Raw genomic sequence first — 14,997 nt, 5'->3', positions numbered from 1 at the left:
ATTCTTAAATCCGAGAAGTATTGATTCCTCAAAATCAATACATAAGTAAACATTACAATTAATTATTTTTTAATGACATTTACAAGTAAAGTAAACTTTATTATACACTTAATAAAATACAGCGAAACCTCGCATAGTGCGGATAAGGAAAATTTTAGGGAGGATTTTGGATTTAAACAACAACGCATTTCGTTTCATATATTCACATATATTGATATAATTTATATATATTTATAGTTATACAACGAAACAATTATAGACACATATAAAAAATATATAATAACTAGTATTGTAGATAATACCAGTAATAATAACACTTATATTTCAGTAATAGAATGTAATTCATGGGTTCAGCAGTGCAGTTGCCTCCTCGTAGGTTGGCGGAGCTGCAAACAGTATTTCACGTTGTAAATCACAATAAGGGATGTTTATAATTCTCGTGCGTTACTTACGCGTAGTCTTCTGGTTATCAGATGTACTAGCTTGGGATGCCTCGAAGGTTGGTGGCCCTGAAAAGGCCGGATTGTAAGCTGGAGCCGGTTCCATCGAAGATGTCGACGGCCCCGGTTGTGGCTGCGGCTGCAACCTGGTCTGCCTATGGCCCTCTGCAACGGCCCTTCCGTAACTGGGCAACCCTTGCGTCTGAGTCAGTGATAAATTCACCCCTTCTAAAGGGACATGTCCAATAACAATCGGAATCGCCGCAGTAATATTTCTGTGCGGACAGGGTAGAACTACCTTCACCTAAAGACAAATACATTCCATCACCACCATTTATAACCGCCGGATTTATAACCCACAGAAAATACATCTTGCACATTCGAATTGTGAACGTATATATGATTCATAATCTTTACAATCGCAACCAAGCGTGAACTATTTGATAATCGTTTAAAATATGTGAGCTAACGTGATAAGATCATTTTCAAACTAATACTACCATTACTATTGAATTTAAATAAATCATCGTTTAAAAAATGTGACCTCACGTGACAAAACCAGATTCAATATTTTCAAACTATTTAATTTTATATTACTAAGCTCCAAACATTAGAAATCCTAAATATTTTAATTACATTAATGTAATATTATTAACTTCACATACTGAATTAACTAATTCACTTTCACAGTTGTGATTAAGAATATGAAGATAATATTGTATGTAAGTTTTCTAACCTTCACGTTTCATCCATAAAACTATATTCACTATATCATATTATTTTTACATTTTAACTATACCAATGTGAACTCACGTGACTACTAAAATATATACCTTTTAGTTCTAAACTTTTTATATTTTTCAATTTACACTAATATTTTCTTTGATTTTTATGTAATAGTATTAATTAAATATTGAATGCATAATAAATAGCTTCAATATTTTAAATGCTTTAAGTTGCGTAAATTACGTAACGGAACAAAGTTTAAGTTCCAAAATGTTTAGTAATTTCAAACTAATACTAATCTTTAAACTTGATTAATAATAGGGATACAAAAATTCGCTTCAGCCTATGCATTTTAACTACACTAATATAATATGAGGCCGTGACCTTAAATTTCCACCTGAGTTTAAGTTTGCAACGTTCACATTAGGTTACAACCTCAGACGAGCAGATGAGTTTCTTGTTTATATTCCAAAGTTTTGGGTAGTTCCAAACTTATATTAATTTTACCAATCAAAATAATATTTCTAATTTTTAAGAAAACAATTTACATTAAGTCGTGAGCTCATGTTACAAACTAAGTTTTTTTAATTTAATTCTATGATTTTTAACGTCTTGAACATACAAGCATTATCAAATTTAACAAAAGTCTATTTAAATTCTCACGTAATTCTCAAATCAAAATATGCCAATTGAAAAATTAAATGCGTTCATTTAGATTCGTAGAATTGAAATGCAAACAAGATGAATGGAGGGTCGAGTAAGTGTGAACGTATTTCAATTTTTAAATGATGATGAGCTTCAAAACAATTGCCAATTGTGGACATTCAGTTCAATTTATTTTAATTTGGTTCAATTAACAAAAAAATTGGGCAATTATTTCGAAAATAGGTGTCACTTTCTTTAAACTCGAATGCCAGAATATGTATTTTGTACTTTTGATACTATTTTTCATGACACATTTATTTGTAACCAATTTCATATCTTTTACATATTATAATATCAAATTTCATAATATTTTTGATACTGAAAAAAAAAAGACAAACCTGTCTTCGCAGATAGAAGATATGCGATTGGAATTAGGAAGATCTTCCATATCCCTCGATATTGCCCCATCAAACCTACCATCCCTTTCAGTCGCTGCAGCCGTTTCGGATAGAATAAAAATCAATACTCCGGACGATTTGAAACAAGCACAAATTGAGATTTCTGCACCCAGCGTCGGCTAAAGTATTATTGGGGACAACTGCAGAAGCAATCAATGATAATTCGATGATTCCAATATAGCTTCTGAACTTAATACTCGTTGTTTAGCGTTCCTTGGGACACCAAAACATAAAGTTTGTCAAGCGCATACCAGATCAATACCAAATTTAATTATTATGTGAATACATAAACAGGAATATAATTTCAATTACTATACTTTAATTAAAATTACTATTATATAAGTGCAAATGCATGTAATATCTTAGTACATGTAACACAATTATTATAAACTTTAACAAGTTGCTTTTTTTTTCATAATAGTTCTCTACTTTCCAGAATTCACATTAGTTATAGTTAACACATAAATTATAACTTTGAAACTATTTATTTTTTATCTAATAAATTTATATGTGTGCGTTCTACAATCTATAGGCTGTTGAACCTTACCGAAGACCATATAAAAATGTAACAAAAACGTGTCACGGTTAGACGGACTCCTCGAGATATTGTGTCTCACAAAGTGGATGTGTCAATAAGGTCCAATTTGAAGGCGCAAATAGGACCGTAAGGATAAACAAAATTATATTAAATTATTGCTACAGTTTATACTTTATAGTCCTACACTATCTAAGTCATTGTAGAGCTTGCAGGAGTAAAATATAGGTTTATAGTGAAGTTTCACACGACCCAGTACTGTGGCAAGAGTATCAACAAAAAAGGAAACAAGTAGAAAAAGGATGTTTGTTGTTTGATTTTGACTAGTTTCATCGTTTGAAAGGTATCATTATAGGAAATGTTTAGCAGAATTTAGTATTTAAAATTAAAATGCTAAAGGATGTTGAAGCAAATGGAAGACGCATATGTACAGGATGCTAGTAGGCTGAAGAAGAAGCTTGGGTGGAAAAATACGTGCGTAAATACTCAATAGAAATATTATATTTATACTATACCTCGATGACGTAGGACACTTTCATGATGTTACAGTTGTTCAAGTTCGGTACGAAGTAGGTTTGAGGTATGACGAGAGCAAGTTCGTAGGTTTTTTCACCGTTGGCGCCGATTCCACTGTCTGTTTTCTTTGTGATAACTTCATAAGCGGTCTTGGTTTTGGTGCGAGGACTGCTGCTCATGAAGTCGTTGCGCTGCGAAAGAAGATAGAAAATACGATGTGGGATAATGATCTAGGTCTCTGGATCTGCAACATCTATTGTTGGTATGTGCATGTAATGTGCATTATCTCGATGCCGTATAATTAGTGCATATGATACGTTGCACGCCGTGATCCACTGTGATCTAGCATGCAGACTAATTCGTAATTAATGCAAAACATATGGTGAATAGAAGTACCTGGATCAGTTTGAATTTCACGGTGTCCAGATTACTGTTGGTAAGATTCTCCACGTGCAAGTAGATCGGCACCGGCTGACCAGCGACGAAACCGGTGATAGCAATATTTGCCTCGACAGTAACAGCTCCCTTCTTGAAGAACATACAGCACAGATTCTTTTTCTTATGGAAATTCACAGGTACCTGCAGATCAAAATTATTATAATTTTTACAAATTTTAGACCTGTCGGTGTCGACATATTTTTTAAACCGTGTAAGAGCGAAATCGTGTAAAGAAAGTACCGAGTAAAACTAAGGATAGGTTACTTTCAACATTTATTTTATAATTCATTTTTTAAGCGTGTAAAAGGGAAAACGTTTAAAGAAAATACCGTGTAAAACGAGGGAGAGATTATTTTCAACATTTTTTTAAATTTATAGCGAAAACGTGTAAAGAAATATCGTGTAAAACGAAGGATAGGTGTATTTGTATTTGTGTCAAATAGGTTTGGGCTCACTATTGTGTGACCTTTTCCAACTCAATGATTACGAAAGTTTTGATGAGGTTATAATAATTACGCAAAGCTGTATACCCAACCCTTTACAATTCATACGTAGAGTACAGAAACTAATTAACATTGGAAATTAATCGATTATTTTGTTATTCATAGAAATTATTAGTGCGCTTTCGAGATATTGTCAGAACCGCACAATGCGAGGTATTTTATTATCGATTATTTGTTTTCAAATTTTGAATAAATATCAGTTCGGTCATTATTTTTAAGTTAATTAACAATAATTAACCAAACCTAATTAATTTGTCTTCTGGTTTCCGGTATACTCTTCGATAATGCAGAAGAGGAAAGTAAAGGACCTACACCAACCACAGTTAGCATCACAACAGACTTTTAATAAATTATAAATCGATGCTAGGACAAATATAGGGTTAGTTGGACGTTTCAAGGACAACGTCAAATTTGCCGCGGCTTACTCACCCTGAGTGTTGGATTCAAATTCAGATTGATGGGAGAGACGAGAGTGAACTCGGACTCCGCCTCATAATCAAAATCGAAGAAGGGTCGCTTCACCGAACCCTTTATCATATATTTCACCTTCCCATGTTGTCCACGAAACGAAGAAGGCAACAGCAACGGCAATGTAAACGTGAACGGATACTTGTGCACGCCACGTTTCACAGTTACCTCACTCACATCTGCGAACAAAACAATAACAACAACAACAAAACAAACAAAAAATGCACTTAAAAACTCGATCCCGACTCTATCTCGCTTTCACTCCCTTTCATCGCGTCAGCTATCTCTTCCTTTATTTCTTCTGTCTTTATCCCACATATATATATATATCTAGCTGAGATAGGCCCATCTGGTCTTTAGTAGCAAATAAGGGCTATCCAATGATCGTTACTTTCCCCTAGCCAGCAATGTTTCACCTCCGGAGAGAAAAAAAGCGAAGACAAAAAAAAAGCATACACACACAGAGAGTCAGAAGCGTTAAGGATGGAGGAAGGAGATAAAAGTTTTGTGAAGGAAAGAACGTAATCGATAATTAGAGCAAAAGTAATCCAATCGAGGAGTCGGATGCACCGTATTATTTCGTATCCGGATTACCCAATAACATAATGCTGTGGAGGGCCGAAGACGAAGACTTTCGCAACTCGCTTTTAATTGCTTCATTTGCGTCCCGACGGCTTTCTGAGCTTGACACAAATTTAACCATTAACTTTAACTTTGCAGGTCGGTTCCATCTCTTGCGCTCATTTTTTGTTTCGTTCCGTGGATGCCTGCCAGCATCTCGTTAATCAAGTCTGAAACCATCAACTGCGGCTCTCGCCGCAATAAGAGTTCAACTCGTGTTTTACCCTTTTTTTTTTGTCTTCTTCTTCTTTTTATAATATCGTTCGAGCTTTTTCTTTTTTAGTCACTGCAAAAGTTTTCGTTTTATCAACGAGGCGAAACCACAAAAGTAATCTTTTATAAATTAACCGATTTACACAACATTCTTCATCTGTGCAAAGTGTACAAAAATTTTGTGTTAAGAGAAAGGAACTACAAACATCTAACGAAAATATAATTTCTTCATTATTCATTCCAGTTGAGTTACTATTTTTTTTATACAAATATCCAATATTTACTTCTAAAATAATGTAAATAATACATAGCTACACTATGAATATATAATACGAACTAGGATAATGCAAAATCAACCAATGACTAATCTAGTGATTATCTATAATTATCACCTATAGAACTTTGTCGTTTGGTGTCGGTTTATAAAAAATGATTTGTCAACAAATTAGGATAATTATAGCACTTTGTCGGTTAGTGACGATTTATAAAGAAAATAAAGATAATTAACACCAAGAGTTTGTTCCAATCTAGTATCAGTAAAGTAAAAACTAAGCTTATGTAATTATATTAATAAAATTTTCAAAAGAAAAGTTCAATCAAGAGCTAAGCCCTATGCAAAGCAACTTTTTAGCATCTCGTGTCCACATTGTCAAAGGAGCCCGTGGAAAATACATATCCATATGTAGCATATATGAAAAAAAGTAGCATACAGTGGATTTAAAATTTACAACACGAATTTATATGAATTAATTAAAACCTTTATTTCAGCAATAATTAATTTAATTAATTAGACACAATTATGAGAAAACTTTTTCCGTCCTCAGAATTAATTTCTTTCATAAATAAATGTATATAATAATATGAAAACAGAAATAAAATATTAGTAAAAAAACGAACTAGAAAAAAAAAACTTAATTAAGATGGAAATACTGCAGTATTAATAAGGTCAGCTCGATCAGATCCATACTAAATGAGACTTCAATCATTTGATTTGTGATTTGCTACAGCCATTCAATTTATTAAGTAATTTACGTATATATAAATATAGATTCAATATAGAAATCCATATTTTTTTCCTCAATTATTGTAGAATGTCCAGTATGATTGATGATGGCAGTGCATTAATATTTTCATGCGAATTTTGCAAATCCATAAACTAAAAGTGTTTATTTTTATATCAAACAAAAAAAAACTGCACATGCAGCTACGTTTTTAACATCATATTTTAATGTTTGTAAAATAAAATAATAATAAAAATATAATTATTAAAAGTTTTGATGATTTTATTAGTTATTTAACAGCAAGTTAATTCAAAAGCCTACGCATACACATTTCGCCATTTAGGATAAATTATATAGCTTGACACCAATTGAATTATTAACCATCCATCTTCTTATTTATATGTTTGTCTAGTAGGTGCCTCAAGCAACTCGTTAATCAATCCTGAAATCATCAACTTGTTATTCTCTCCTGTAACGTAACTCATTCGCATGTCTTTAATATTTAACATTTCCAATTTGTTTTTGAAGACTTAACGAAAAATAATGATATTTTCCTAAATATTTTCTTTCAAAATTAGTAAAATTTTCATCTTCAGATAATTTTCATAATTTTCGATAATATTTAATTAGAAACAAAATATGGCTAATGACCTTTGTTCTCGATGTCACAAAAATTACACAATGAAAAATAAATATGCTAAATTATGCACAGAAGTCATGACCTTGTTATTCTATTTATACTTAATAAACTACGCAATTGTGTTATAATCATTGAAGACATTGATTGGAATCAATTCGGTTTCATATTCTCTTTTTATTGTTTATTGTATTAAACTTTGATCTTGACTATTAAAATCAACTGGCGTTCCATAACAACTATAACGCGTTATCAATAAATTAATGCATTTATGCAATAAGAAAAATTATGCAAAATATAAAATATTATGAATTACAAAATATACAAATTTGTTATAATCATTTAGCAATAAATCTAACTTTTTCATTATGAATTCAACAAAACCTGCTGTTTCGATTCACAATAATACGAAATGAACAAAATATACAAAATTATTTTTTGCTACAGTCCTCGATTAGTCCAGTTTCCAACAGTCCGGAATAGATTACCGTGGTATTTCTGAATTTCATTTAACGTTAAAAGTATGACTTTATTAAATAAAATTGTGGATTTTCTTCCAATTTTGATCCAGTATTTCCATCCTCTCAATAATATTTATCCAGTTAATAAATTTATAATATTTTCTTAATTAATAAACATTTTTGTTGTTTTTTTTGTTTATCTATACGTAAAATTAATATGTAAAAATTGCAAAGGTTAACTTGAAAGAATTCCGCGCCATAGCTGTGTTTTTTTTATTGTTATTTGAGGTAACCAATAAACAAATATATTTATTATTTGGGGGACTTGAAAAACCGGTTTTTAGAAATACCAGGTTTCGAAAAGTGGTTTCTTGAAAAGATGTTTTATTTTTGTATAAACTCTATCAATGATTTAGATGTCATAAAAATGCATCAACAGTTCGGTCTTTATATCAGAAACACGTCTCGTCTTTAGAAGAGACTCTCTTCGGTTAAATATAACATGAGAATTTATACTAAAAGCAATGGACATTTCAGAGAAAATTGCTGCCTTGTTTTTGTTTCTTCTTTTTAGCATGTCGAGTAAGAGACATCGATTATACATCACTTCCAATGTAGTTTAAAAAAAAATAGAAATATATTCTGAATGTAAAGCAACAGCCTTTTTCCATCATGCTTTTAGTTTGTCATTGTCGTTACTTCTTTCCATATTAAAAATTGAATACAATGAATATGAAATATGACTAAGAACTATTGCATGTTAACAAAGTATTATATTCAGTTTACAAGTGAATTCAAATGTTTTTGGTTTCGCCGATAATGCAACAGTTATATGTAAAATATCTGCAGTTATATGTAAAACTGTCTGCGCCGAATGTAAAATTTGACTAACACGACACGACGAAATCATGTCGTTTTTGATTCACAAAATAACGAATAGTTTACTCTAAACCAGCAACCTTTTTGAATCAAAGCCATTTTAAATATATTGTTTGTTCAAAAAAGTAAACAGTTAACGGTGTTCATTGCCAATCATAGTTCCAAGTATTTAATTATCTACCTCACATTAGAAAAACCTAAGCCATAAAGTTTATATTTGTAAGAAATTTCTTGAAGTCTAAAGAAAAGTTCTTTATTAAGTTTTATTTGTAAATTTAAAGCTATAACATAACATATTGCATTTCACTTTCTACATAAGGCAACTAGCATTATCAATATTTTAAGCGGTATTTCCATCTTCCCGCGATAACGTGAGTAAATTGATAGCGATTATTCGTAGAGGACAAGTATTTATTGAATAGCAAATAATTATTAAATTTAGAAAATACTTGAGAAGATACTTGACTAATAACGCGAATGTTATGACTTAATCAATGACGACTTGTGCTGGTACTTAATGTGTTTATGTTCTACTTCTAATGATGATTAGATAACACTGTTAGATCCAGCTATGTATTAGAGCAGTCTCTTACCTAGCGCATTGGTCTTGAGAGTTCTGGATCAGTCGTCGTTCTATTGGTAAATACACATTAGTTGCGATAACATTATAAATACCCATTTGATATGTAATAATTATATAAATATCAGTAATTACATAATACGCTTATTTGAAACAAATTATATTTACAAAATCATTAAATAGAACAGAAGCAACCGATAATTGACTAGATAATCGGTAATGAATCGTAAAGAAGTTTATAACCGGTAATGGCATAAAGTACATTAAATTTCTCTGGAAACGTGAGCACGTTAAATATGGGTTTTAATGAACGGAATAGTGTCAAAAGATATGATTCCCTTCTCATTTCTTAATGTGCCTTTATAACTTGCGAACTATAAACTAGCTCTGAATACTAATGCAAAGTAAATTTAATGCAATGTTGCATATTTCACGTTGGAGCGACAAATTGTTGCTCGTCCCAAAAAGGATAGAGAAATAAGCAAAAAAAAAAAAAATCGAACCTTTAAACGATTAAGATTATAGTTTGCGTTTCGTATGCGATAACGTGCATTCCTAACGGGGATTTACGACGCCGTCCGGAATTCACAATTCCGGAATTAGGGCGGCGTGGGGTGGCTATATGCATATATCATCCCCGATCGAAAGAAAGTGGATGTCGCGCGGCTAAAGCCCGGGAATGATTTGAAGGTGCTTAATATGTGCCAAAGCTAGATTACGTCGGTTCGCCCATTGAATGCCGGAAACCGCATTACCAGAAGGAATAGTCTGACCTTCGTCATGACTTATGCTTTAATACAGCATATCCAGAGGATTGCAACATTGAAATGAACATTGTACAATGATTGCAGCGAGTAAAATGTATTTATTGGTAATATTAGGTTCAAATATAAGAAATATGATAATTTTAGTCGTTTGGTAACTTTTATGCGCTTCGAAAATAGCTGAGATATATTTAGCGGGAGTAAGTGTGGTTGCAGGCGCAGCCTCCATTTGGGTTATACGGTAGCAATTTTTGTTTGAGAAGAAGGGGATGGCTAAGTTGTTAGATATAAGCTTACTGTTGAGTAGATTCATCTCGTAGACGAAGTAGGTCTCCTCGGCGCTGTACCAGACTGTCCTCGACTCCGTGCGTTTAGTGCTGGAGTTGTAGTGCCTCTCCGTCTCCGACCATCTCGTGCTCGCATCTCCCTTGAACTTGATCTTGATACCTTCCAAAGAACCGGCAGTTTTTAACACTCGTATGAAGACAACAGCAACGGAAAAGAAGTATAGAAGAAATTACCTTTAACCGTTTTGTCGCTGCTGAAGGTGCATAGTAGGTGGCCGACGATCTGTTGGCCAGCGCAATAATAGCGATCGTAGTTTTCAAGGTATACATCGCATTTAGAAGGCATTTTCCACCTTCCTCCTGCCTTGCTCGGCGTCAAACCCAGGACCTTACGCAATCCGAAAGACGCGACCCGCGGAACGTTTGTTGCTTATACGCCGAGGTGTATCAACTGAATGATGAATGCGGTTGCGTTGCACTGCGCTTGGTGCTCGCCGGATAGGTAGTTAGGTAGAAAGGGTCTGATAATCAGTTCAGCATTTTTACAAACTTTTACTTATATGAATGGTTAGGTACATATGATAAGGTCTGCGATACGATCTGCATTTTTAGTTGGAATTCCAAAGAGCGGCATTACCGAGTAGGCGCAGTACAAGCTGGCGCCATTTTCATATATATCTACAACAAACAAACGCTGTTGCGCTTACTTCGACGTCCTATCCCCGTAACCATGACACTCCAGCTCTTCCGACCTTCGAAATGTAGCAGCAGACAACAACAAAACGATCAATTGGGATTCCATCGAATCAACGAATTAATTTGTCTATTAAGTTGTCTATCGATTATTTTCATTATGGACAACCATGTATACTCGATTATTATTGCATAATTCCAATTAATAAACATCTTCATCTTTAGACAAACTACAAGTTTGTATATGTTTCAACAGTTTGTGGGAATATCTAGAAACATTATAGTAATTATTTTTTATTTAATTATTTATTAATTATTTAATATATCACATTTTTTTAAATAATACAGAATAAGACTTATTCTTTGAACCACATAAAAATAATAGTTATAACCTCATAAAAAAATAGATAATTTTTAAAAATATAAAAATAATCGAATTATTTATATAACAAATACATCAAATGAAAATGAAGAACAGTACGGATTATATTTGTTATAAATACTAGTAATGGTGGTACTATTATGTAATTATTTTAAATACGCAACATAAGTCTGTGAAGCTAAAATGAGAGTAATTGTTTAAATTAATTAAGTTTAATAATCTACAAATTTTAAGATATAAAGACGTATTCTTGTAATACTAGTGTCGCCTCACAATACCATTATATAATTACTTTAAATGCGAGGTTAATGTGATAATAATTTCAAGTAATTAAAGTCTAATGTAAGTCTAAGTAATAAGTCTTAAACATTATATTTTTTCCAAGAAATGCCAACCTTATATTTAAATTAATGCATTGAAATCTATATTTGACATTTAAGCATTTCATTCATATGATTACTATACATACTCGAATCTAGAAAAAAAAAGATTAATTTGAGTATTTTTGAAATAATTAAATGTATCCAAAATCATGTGATTTTATGTTTTAATGCTGTTTGGTTTTGGTATACGTACTTACTTTTACTACACCAATGTTCAACCATATCTAACTTTAAGCCATAATTAGTAGTTTGGATTATGTGCACTGTTTGTAATTAAATCTTACAATAGAAGCAAGCAGCCATACTCTGTTGCTTATTACAAACGTTAGACACACGCCTTTGCTACAACTGACCTCCATCTTTGATATTGATTTTGACCGATGTTCTGACATTCTTAACATGCAAAAAAAAGTATGAAAAATTCCATATTTTTTTTCTGTTATTATATAATGATCGTTTATGTTTCTGTTCCATTTGTATTCAAATTTAATAAAATTGCCGCCAAATTATTTAAAATTTTCTTAATTAGTATTTTCAAAATATAGAAAAGATTGCAATTATTAAACGTTTATTAAACTTTTTCGTTTACAAACACAAATCGATTAAAATATTTTGGTTAATAATAAATGAAACATGTTTATACTTACAAATTAAGAAAACTATAATAAAAAAAAAGAATATTTATGAGAAAAAAAATAAATTATATAATTTTATTTATAAGGACGAAAATAAAACGACAAAGAGAACAGAACAATTAAGGTGTATTTACATAGAATATAAATAATATATATGTATATATAAACAACTACCATTCCATTTCTTTTCATATATATATTTTTTTAAATTATTTTGTTTAATTCGAAATGTAATTGGCTCGAGCGAAATGAAGCTATCATTATAATTGTATTTTTTTTTTCTTTGTAGTGTTTCCTTCGAGCAATAGACGTGGAAAATTCGCTAGAGGGCTAATAGAAAAGTATAAAGATTGTTTCATATATATATTTTTTTTTGTTTGTTTTTGTTTTGTCTGCAGTGTGGGAAAGGTCGGGGGTGTCATTTTTGGAAAATCTTATTGTCAAAATGCAGGTGCCCTTAATTAATACGGATATAAATAAATACTGGTGTTTCTGTTGCTTGATCCCACCCCACTTTGTTCGCACCACGCGCTACGGCCTTACTTGTCCCTTGATTATACAATATTATAGATATATATATATATATTTTTTTGTACCTGCATTCTAAGGAACACGAAAGAAAAATGCGCACGCCCTTTCCGTTTCCCATCACTTTCACTTACAAGCTAGGATCTGAGAGCGGAAATTTCCTTATTTTATATTTTCTTTTCAGGATCTCCATATAAATATATAGATTTGTTTTAGCATGGAAATCGCACACAGCAGCTCTGCCCATTGACTTCATATAGTATATGTATTGACTATTCATATATTTAAATATATATACAGTCGATTTCGCTTTATCGGGACACAGCGGCTGACTCAATTATCCGAAGTTCCATTTGTTATTTGCTCAGTTTTGTTTCCGTTCTTTAGGATTTGTCCCTAATATGGGGTTGTCCAAATTAAGCGGAATCGACTGTATATTTTTTTACTCCAAAATAATAACTCCGGTTCGATCATCACATAATGAATCCTCTCGAGAGGACCTCTACAACTACAGGTCGAGGAGGACCTCCGATACAGTTTTAAGTACGGCCCCCGCGGTGAAGGCTTCAAATTAAAATAATAAATATTAATATTAAAAACCGTATTATATAATATAAATCAGTCGACGAAACAAAAGAAAATAATAATAGTAATAATAAAATAAAAAATAAACAAAACTTAATGAAAAAAAAAATAAAATGTTCGAGAAACGTAACTTTTGGAGCGCGCACAGTCTTTGTTTATCTTTTGTCGGTTTAATCCCTTCATTACTGAAATCCCCCTTTCATCATATATCTCGTTAGTTTAAACTAAGGCAAACTTAAAAATTAAATCACATGTTGGCTTAAGGTTCCGCTAATCGTGCTCAGTGGTCGTTGAGTCTATCCTGACTTCTGCTGCTGCTTCTGGAAGTCTTCCTGTGGACGCTTTCCAGGTACGCAGCTGGTGCCCACCCTTCCGTCGTCGTTCCTAAAAGCAAATTACATTGGATTGGTTTCTAAACTTGGAGTATTTTGTACTTACCGATCACTTTAACGAACCACCATCCGGCGCAACCGATCTTTAATAATTCAACAATGTCGCCTTCTCTCATACTAACTTCGCTGCTACCGACAGCACAATAATCAGCAAGAGCTACATGCCTTCCGCTCTGAAAATAATAGATATCAGAAGAAGTCCCAATTAATACTTAACATCGAACATTCACTATTGATAATAATGTGTAAAATAAAAAAGAAAAAAAAAACATTTATCGTGTTAATATCGGAATATCGTTGCGACAGTTAAAGCCTTACGTGCAGGAGTTAGTCAAACAGATTTGTCCGAAATGGGGGGATCGTGGTAATTTTGTCCAAAACATACATACACTGTTTTGTTTCATTGCAAAGTAGCATAATTTTAAGTACTATTATTTTTGCGTCCGGCCTCCCCAACTCCAGTCTTAAATTTATTTATTGATCACTTGAACCTGGAGTGGAAGAAACTTGATCACATAATTTGGCATTCTCAGGTGTTTTGCAGCCAAATTGTGCGACAGAGGAAGAAGGAAAAATAATAATAGACAAAGAGAACAAAACACAAGAAAAAATAAAATAAAATAAAAATAATAAATAGGTAGCCATAATTAAATATATATATGTATATATAGAGAAAATAAATTGACTTACTAAACTAAACTAAGATATTTTTGGGGGGGTTTAGTAATTTGTGACATAAAATGTTGATGTATTTGTGGTGCTGCCCACAAAGAATTGCGTTAACCGACCTTTCACTGATTCCGCCCACTGCAAAGATAAAATGATAGACACCACCAAGAAAAGCAACTCGACATATTACTCAAAATCCTTAAAAAAAATAAATCACTTCTTTTTTTTTTCCTTTCATATATAAAAAAATAAATATAATTGTTATATATCAAAGGCATATTGATTATTAAATAAAGCATTAATATATAAACAAAGTGAAGGAGATCTTTCTTTCTGTATTTTCATTTGACAAGATTGCTACTTACAGGTATGGGTGTATTTCCAGAATCTTCGTCTTCGCTGTTACTGCAATCCGAGGACCAACTACTACCTTCCACAGCTTCTAATGTTTCATCCTCTATGTTACTCCTGGTGTCGTCGCAACTAAGCGTTCTAGTTGGTGCATCTGTATTGGTTACATTGTGCCTAGTTTCCCATGAAGCCGTTTGGCGGAGGTGC

At 32.2% G+C, this 14,997-nt stretch overlaps 2 protein-coding genes across 9 annotated transcripts in view; both read right to left on the bottom strand.

The window, feature by feature from the left end:
- Positions 1–259: 259 nt before the first annotated feature.
- On the bottom strand, positions 260–10,639 carry LOC108564245 (arrestin domain-containing protein 4-like). Of its 2 annotated transcripts, none has more exons than XM_017923237.1 (7): positions 10,407–10,541; positions 10,183–10,332; positions 4,691–4,908; positions 3,717–3,899; positions 3,320–3,511; positions 453–738; positions 260–386 (listed from the first exon to the last, which is right to left on the bottom strand). In XM_017923237.1, the coding sequence occupies exons 1-7, from the start codon at positions 10,516–10,518 to the stop codon at positions 343–345; spliced, it is 1,185 nt and encodes a 394-aa protein (XP_017778726.1). In that variant the 5' UTR covers positions 10,519–10,541; the 3' UTR covers positions 260–342. The 2 variants fall into 2 exon arrangements, with proteins under 2 accessions (XP_017778726.1, XP_017778725.1); XM_017923236.1 differs by having other exon boundaries at positions 262–386; positions 453–744; positions 10,407–10,639.
- A 2,211-nt stretch (positions 10,640–12,850) lies between these two features.
- LOC108564229 (guanine nucleotide exchange factor DBS) overlaps positions 12,851–14,997 on the bottom strand; it is a 34,272-nt gene continuing 32,125 nt past the window's right edge. For all 7 annotated transcript variants that reach the window (XM_017923194.1, XM_017923196.1, XM_017923192.1 and 4 more), the window contains 3 exons: positions 14,805–14,997; positions 13,817–13,943; positions 12,851–13,762 (listed from right to left, as the gene is read on the bottom strand). In XM_017923194.1, the coding sequence (XP_017778683.1) occupies positions 13,659–13,762; positions 13,817–13,943; positions 14,805–14,997 (424 nt within the window). In that variant the 3' untranslated portion in view covers positions 12,851–13,658. The remainder of the gene's footprint in view (positions 13,763–13,816; positions 13,944–14,804) is intronic.

This window comes from Nicrophorus vespilloides, unplaced genomic scaffold (assembly GCF_001412225.1).
Source record: "Nicrophorus vespilloides isolate i.1.1-1 unplaced genomic scaffold, Nicve_v1.0, whole genome shotgun sequence".
NCBI lineage: Eukaryota > Metazoa > Arthropoda > Insecta > Coleoptera > Silphidae > Nicrophorus > Nicrophorus vespilloides.
The sequence above is the reverse complement of the archived record's forward strand: the minus strand, read 5'-3'. Positions and strand labels throughout refer to the sequence as shown.

Coding starts and splice junctions, on each gene's coding strand:
- LOC108564245 (XM_017923236.1), bottom strand. CDS start 10,518: ATGCCTTCTAAATGCGATGTATACCTTGAAAACTACGATCGCTATTAT. Junction 10,333..10,406: donor CAGCGACAAAACGGTTAAAG/GTAATTTCTTCT, acceptor GTTCTTTGGAAG/GTATCAAGATCAAGTTCAAG. Junction 745..3,319: donor AAGTGTCCTACGTCATCGAG/GTATAGTATAAA, acceptor ATTTGTCTTTAG/GTGAAGGTAGTTCTACCCTG.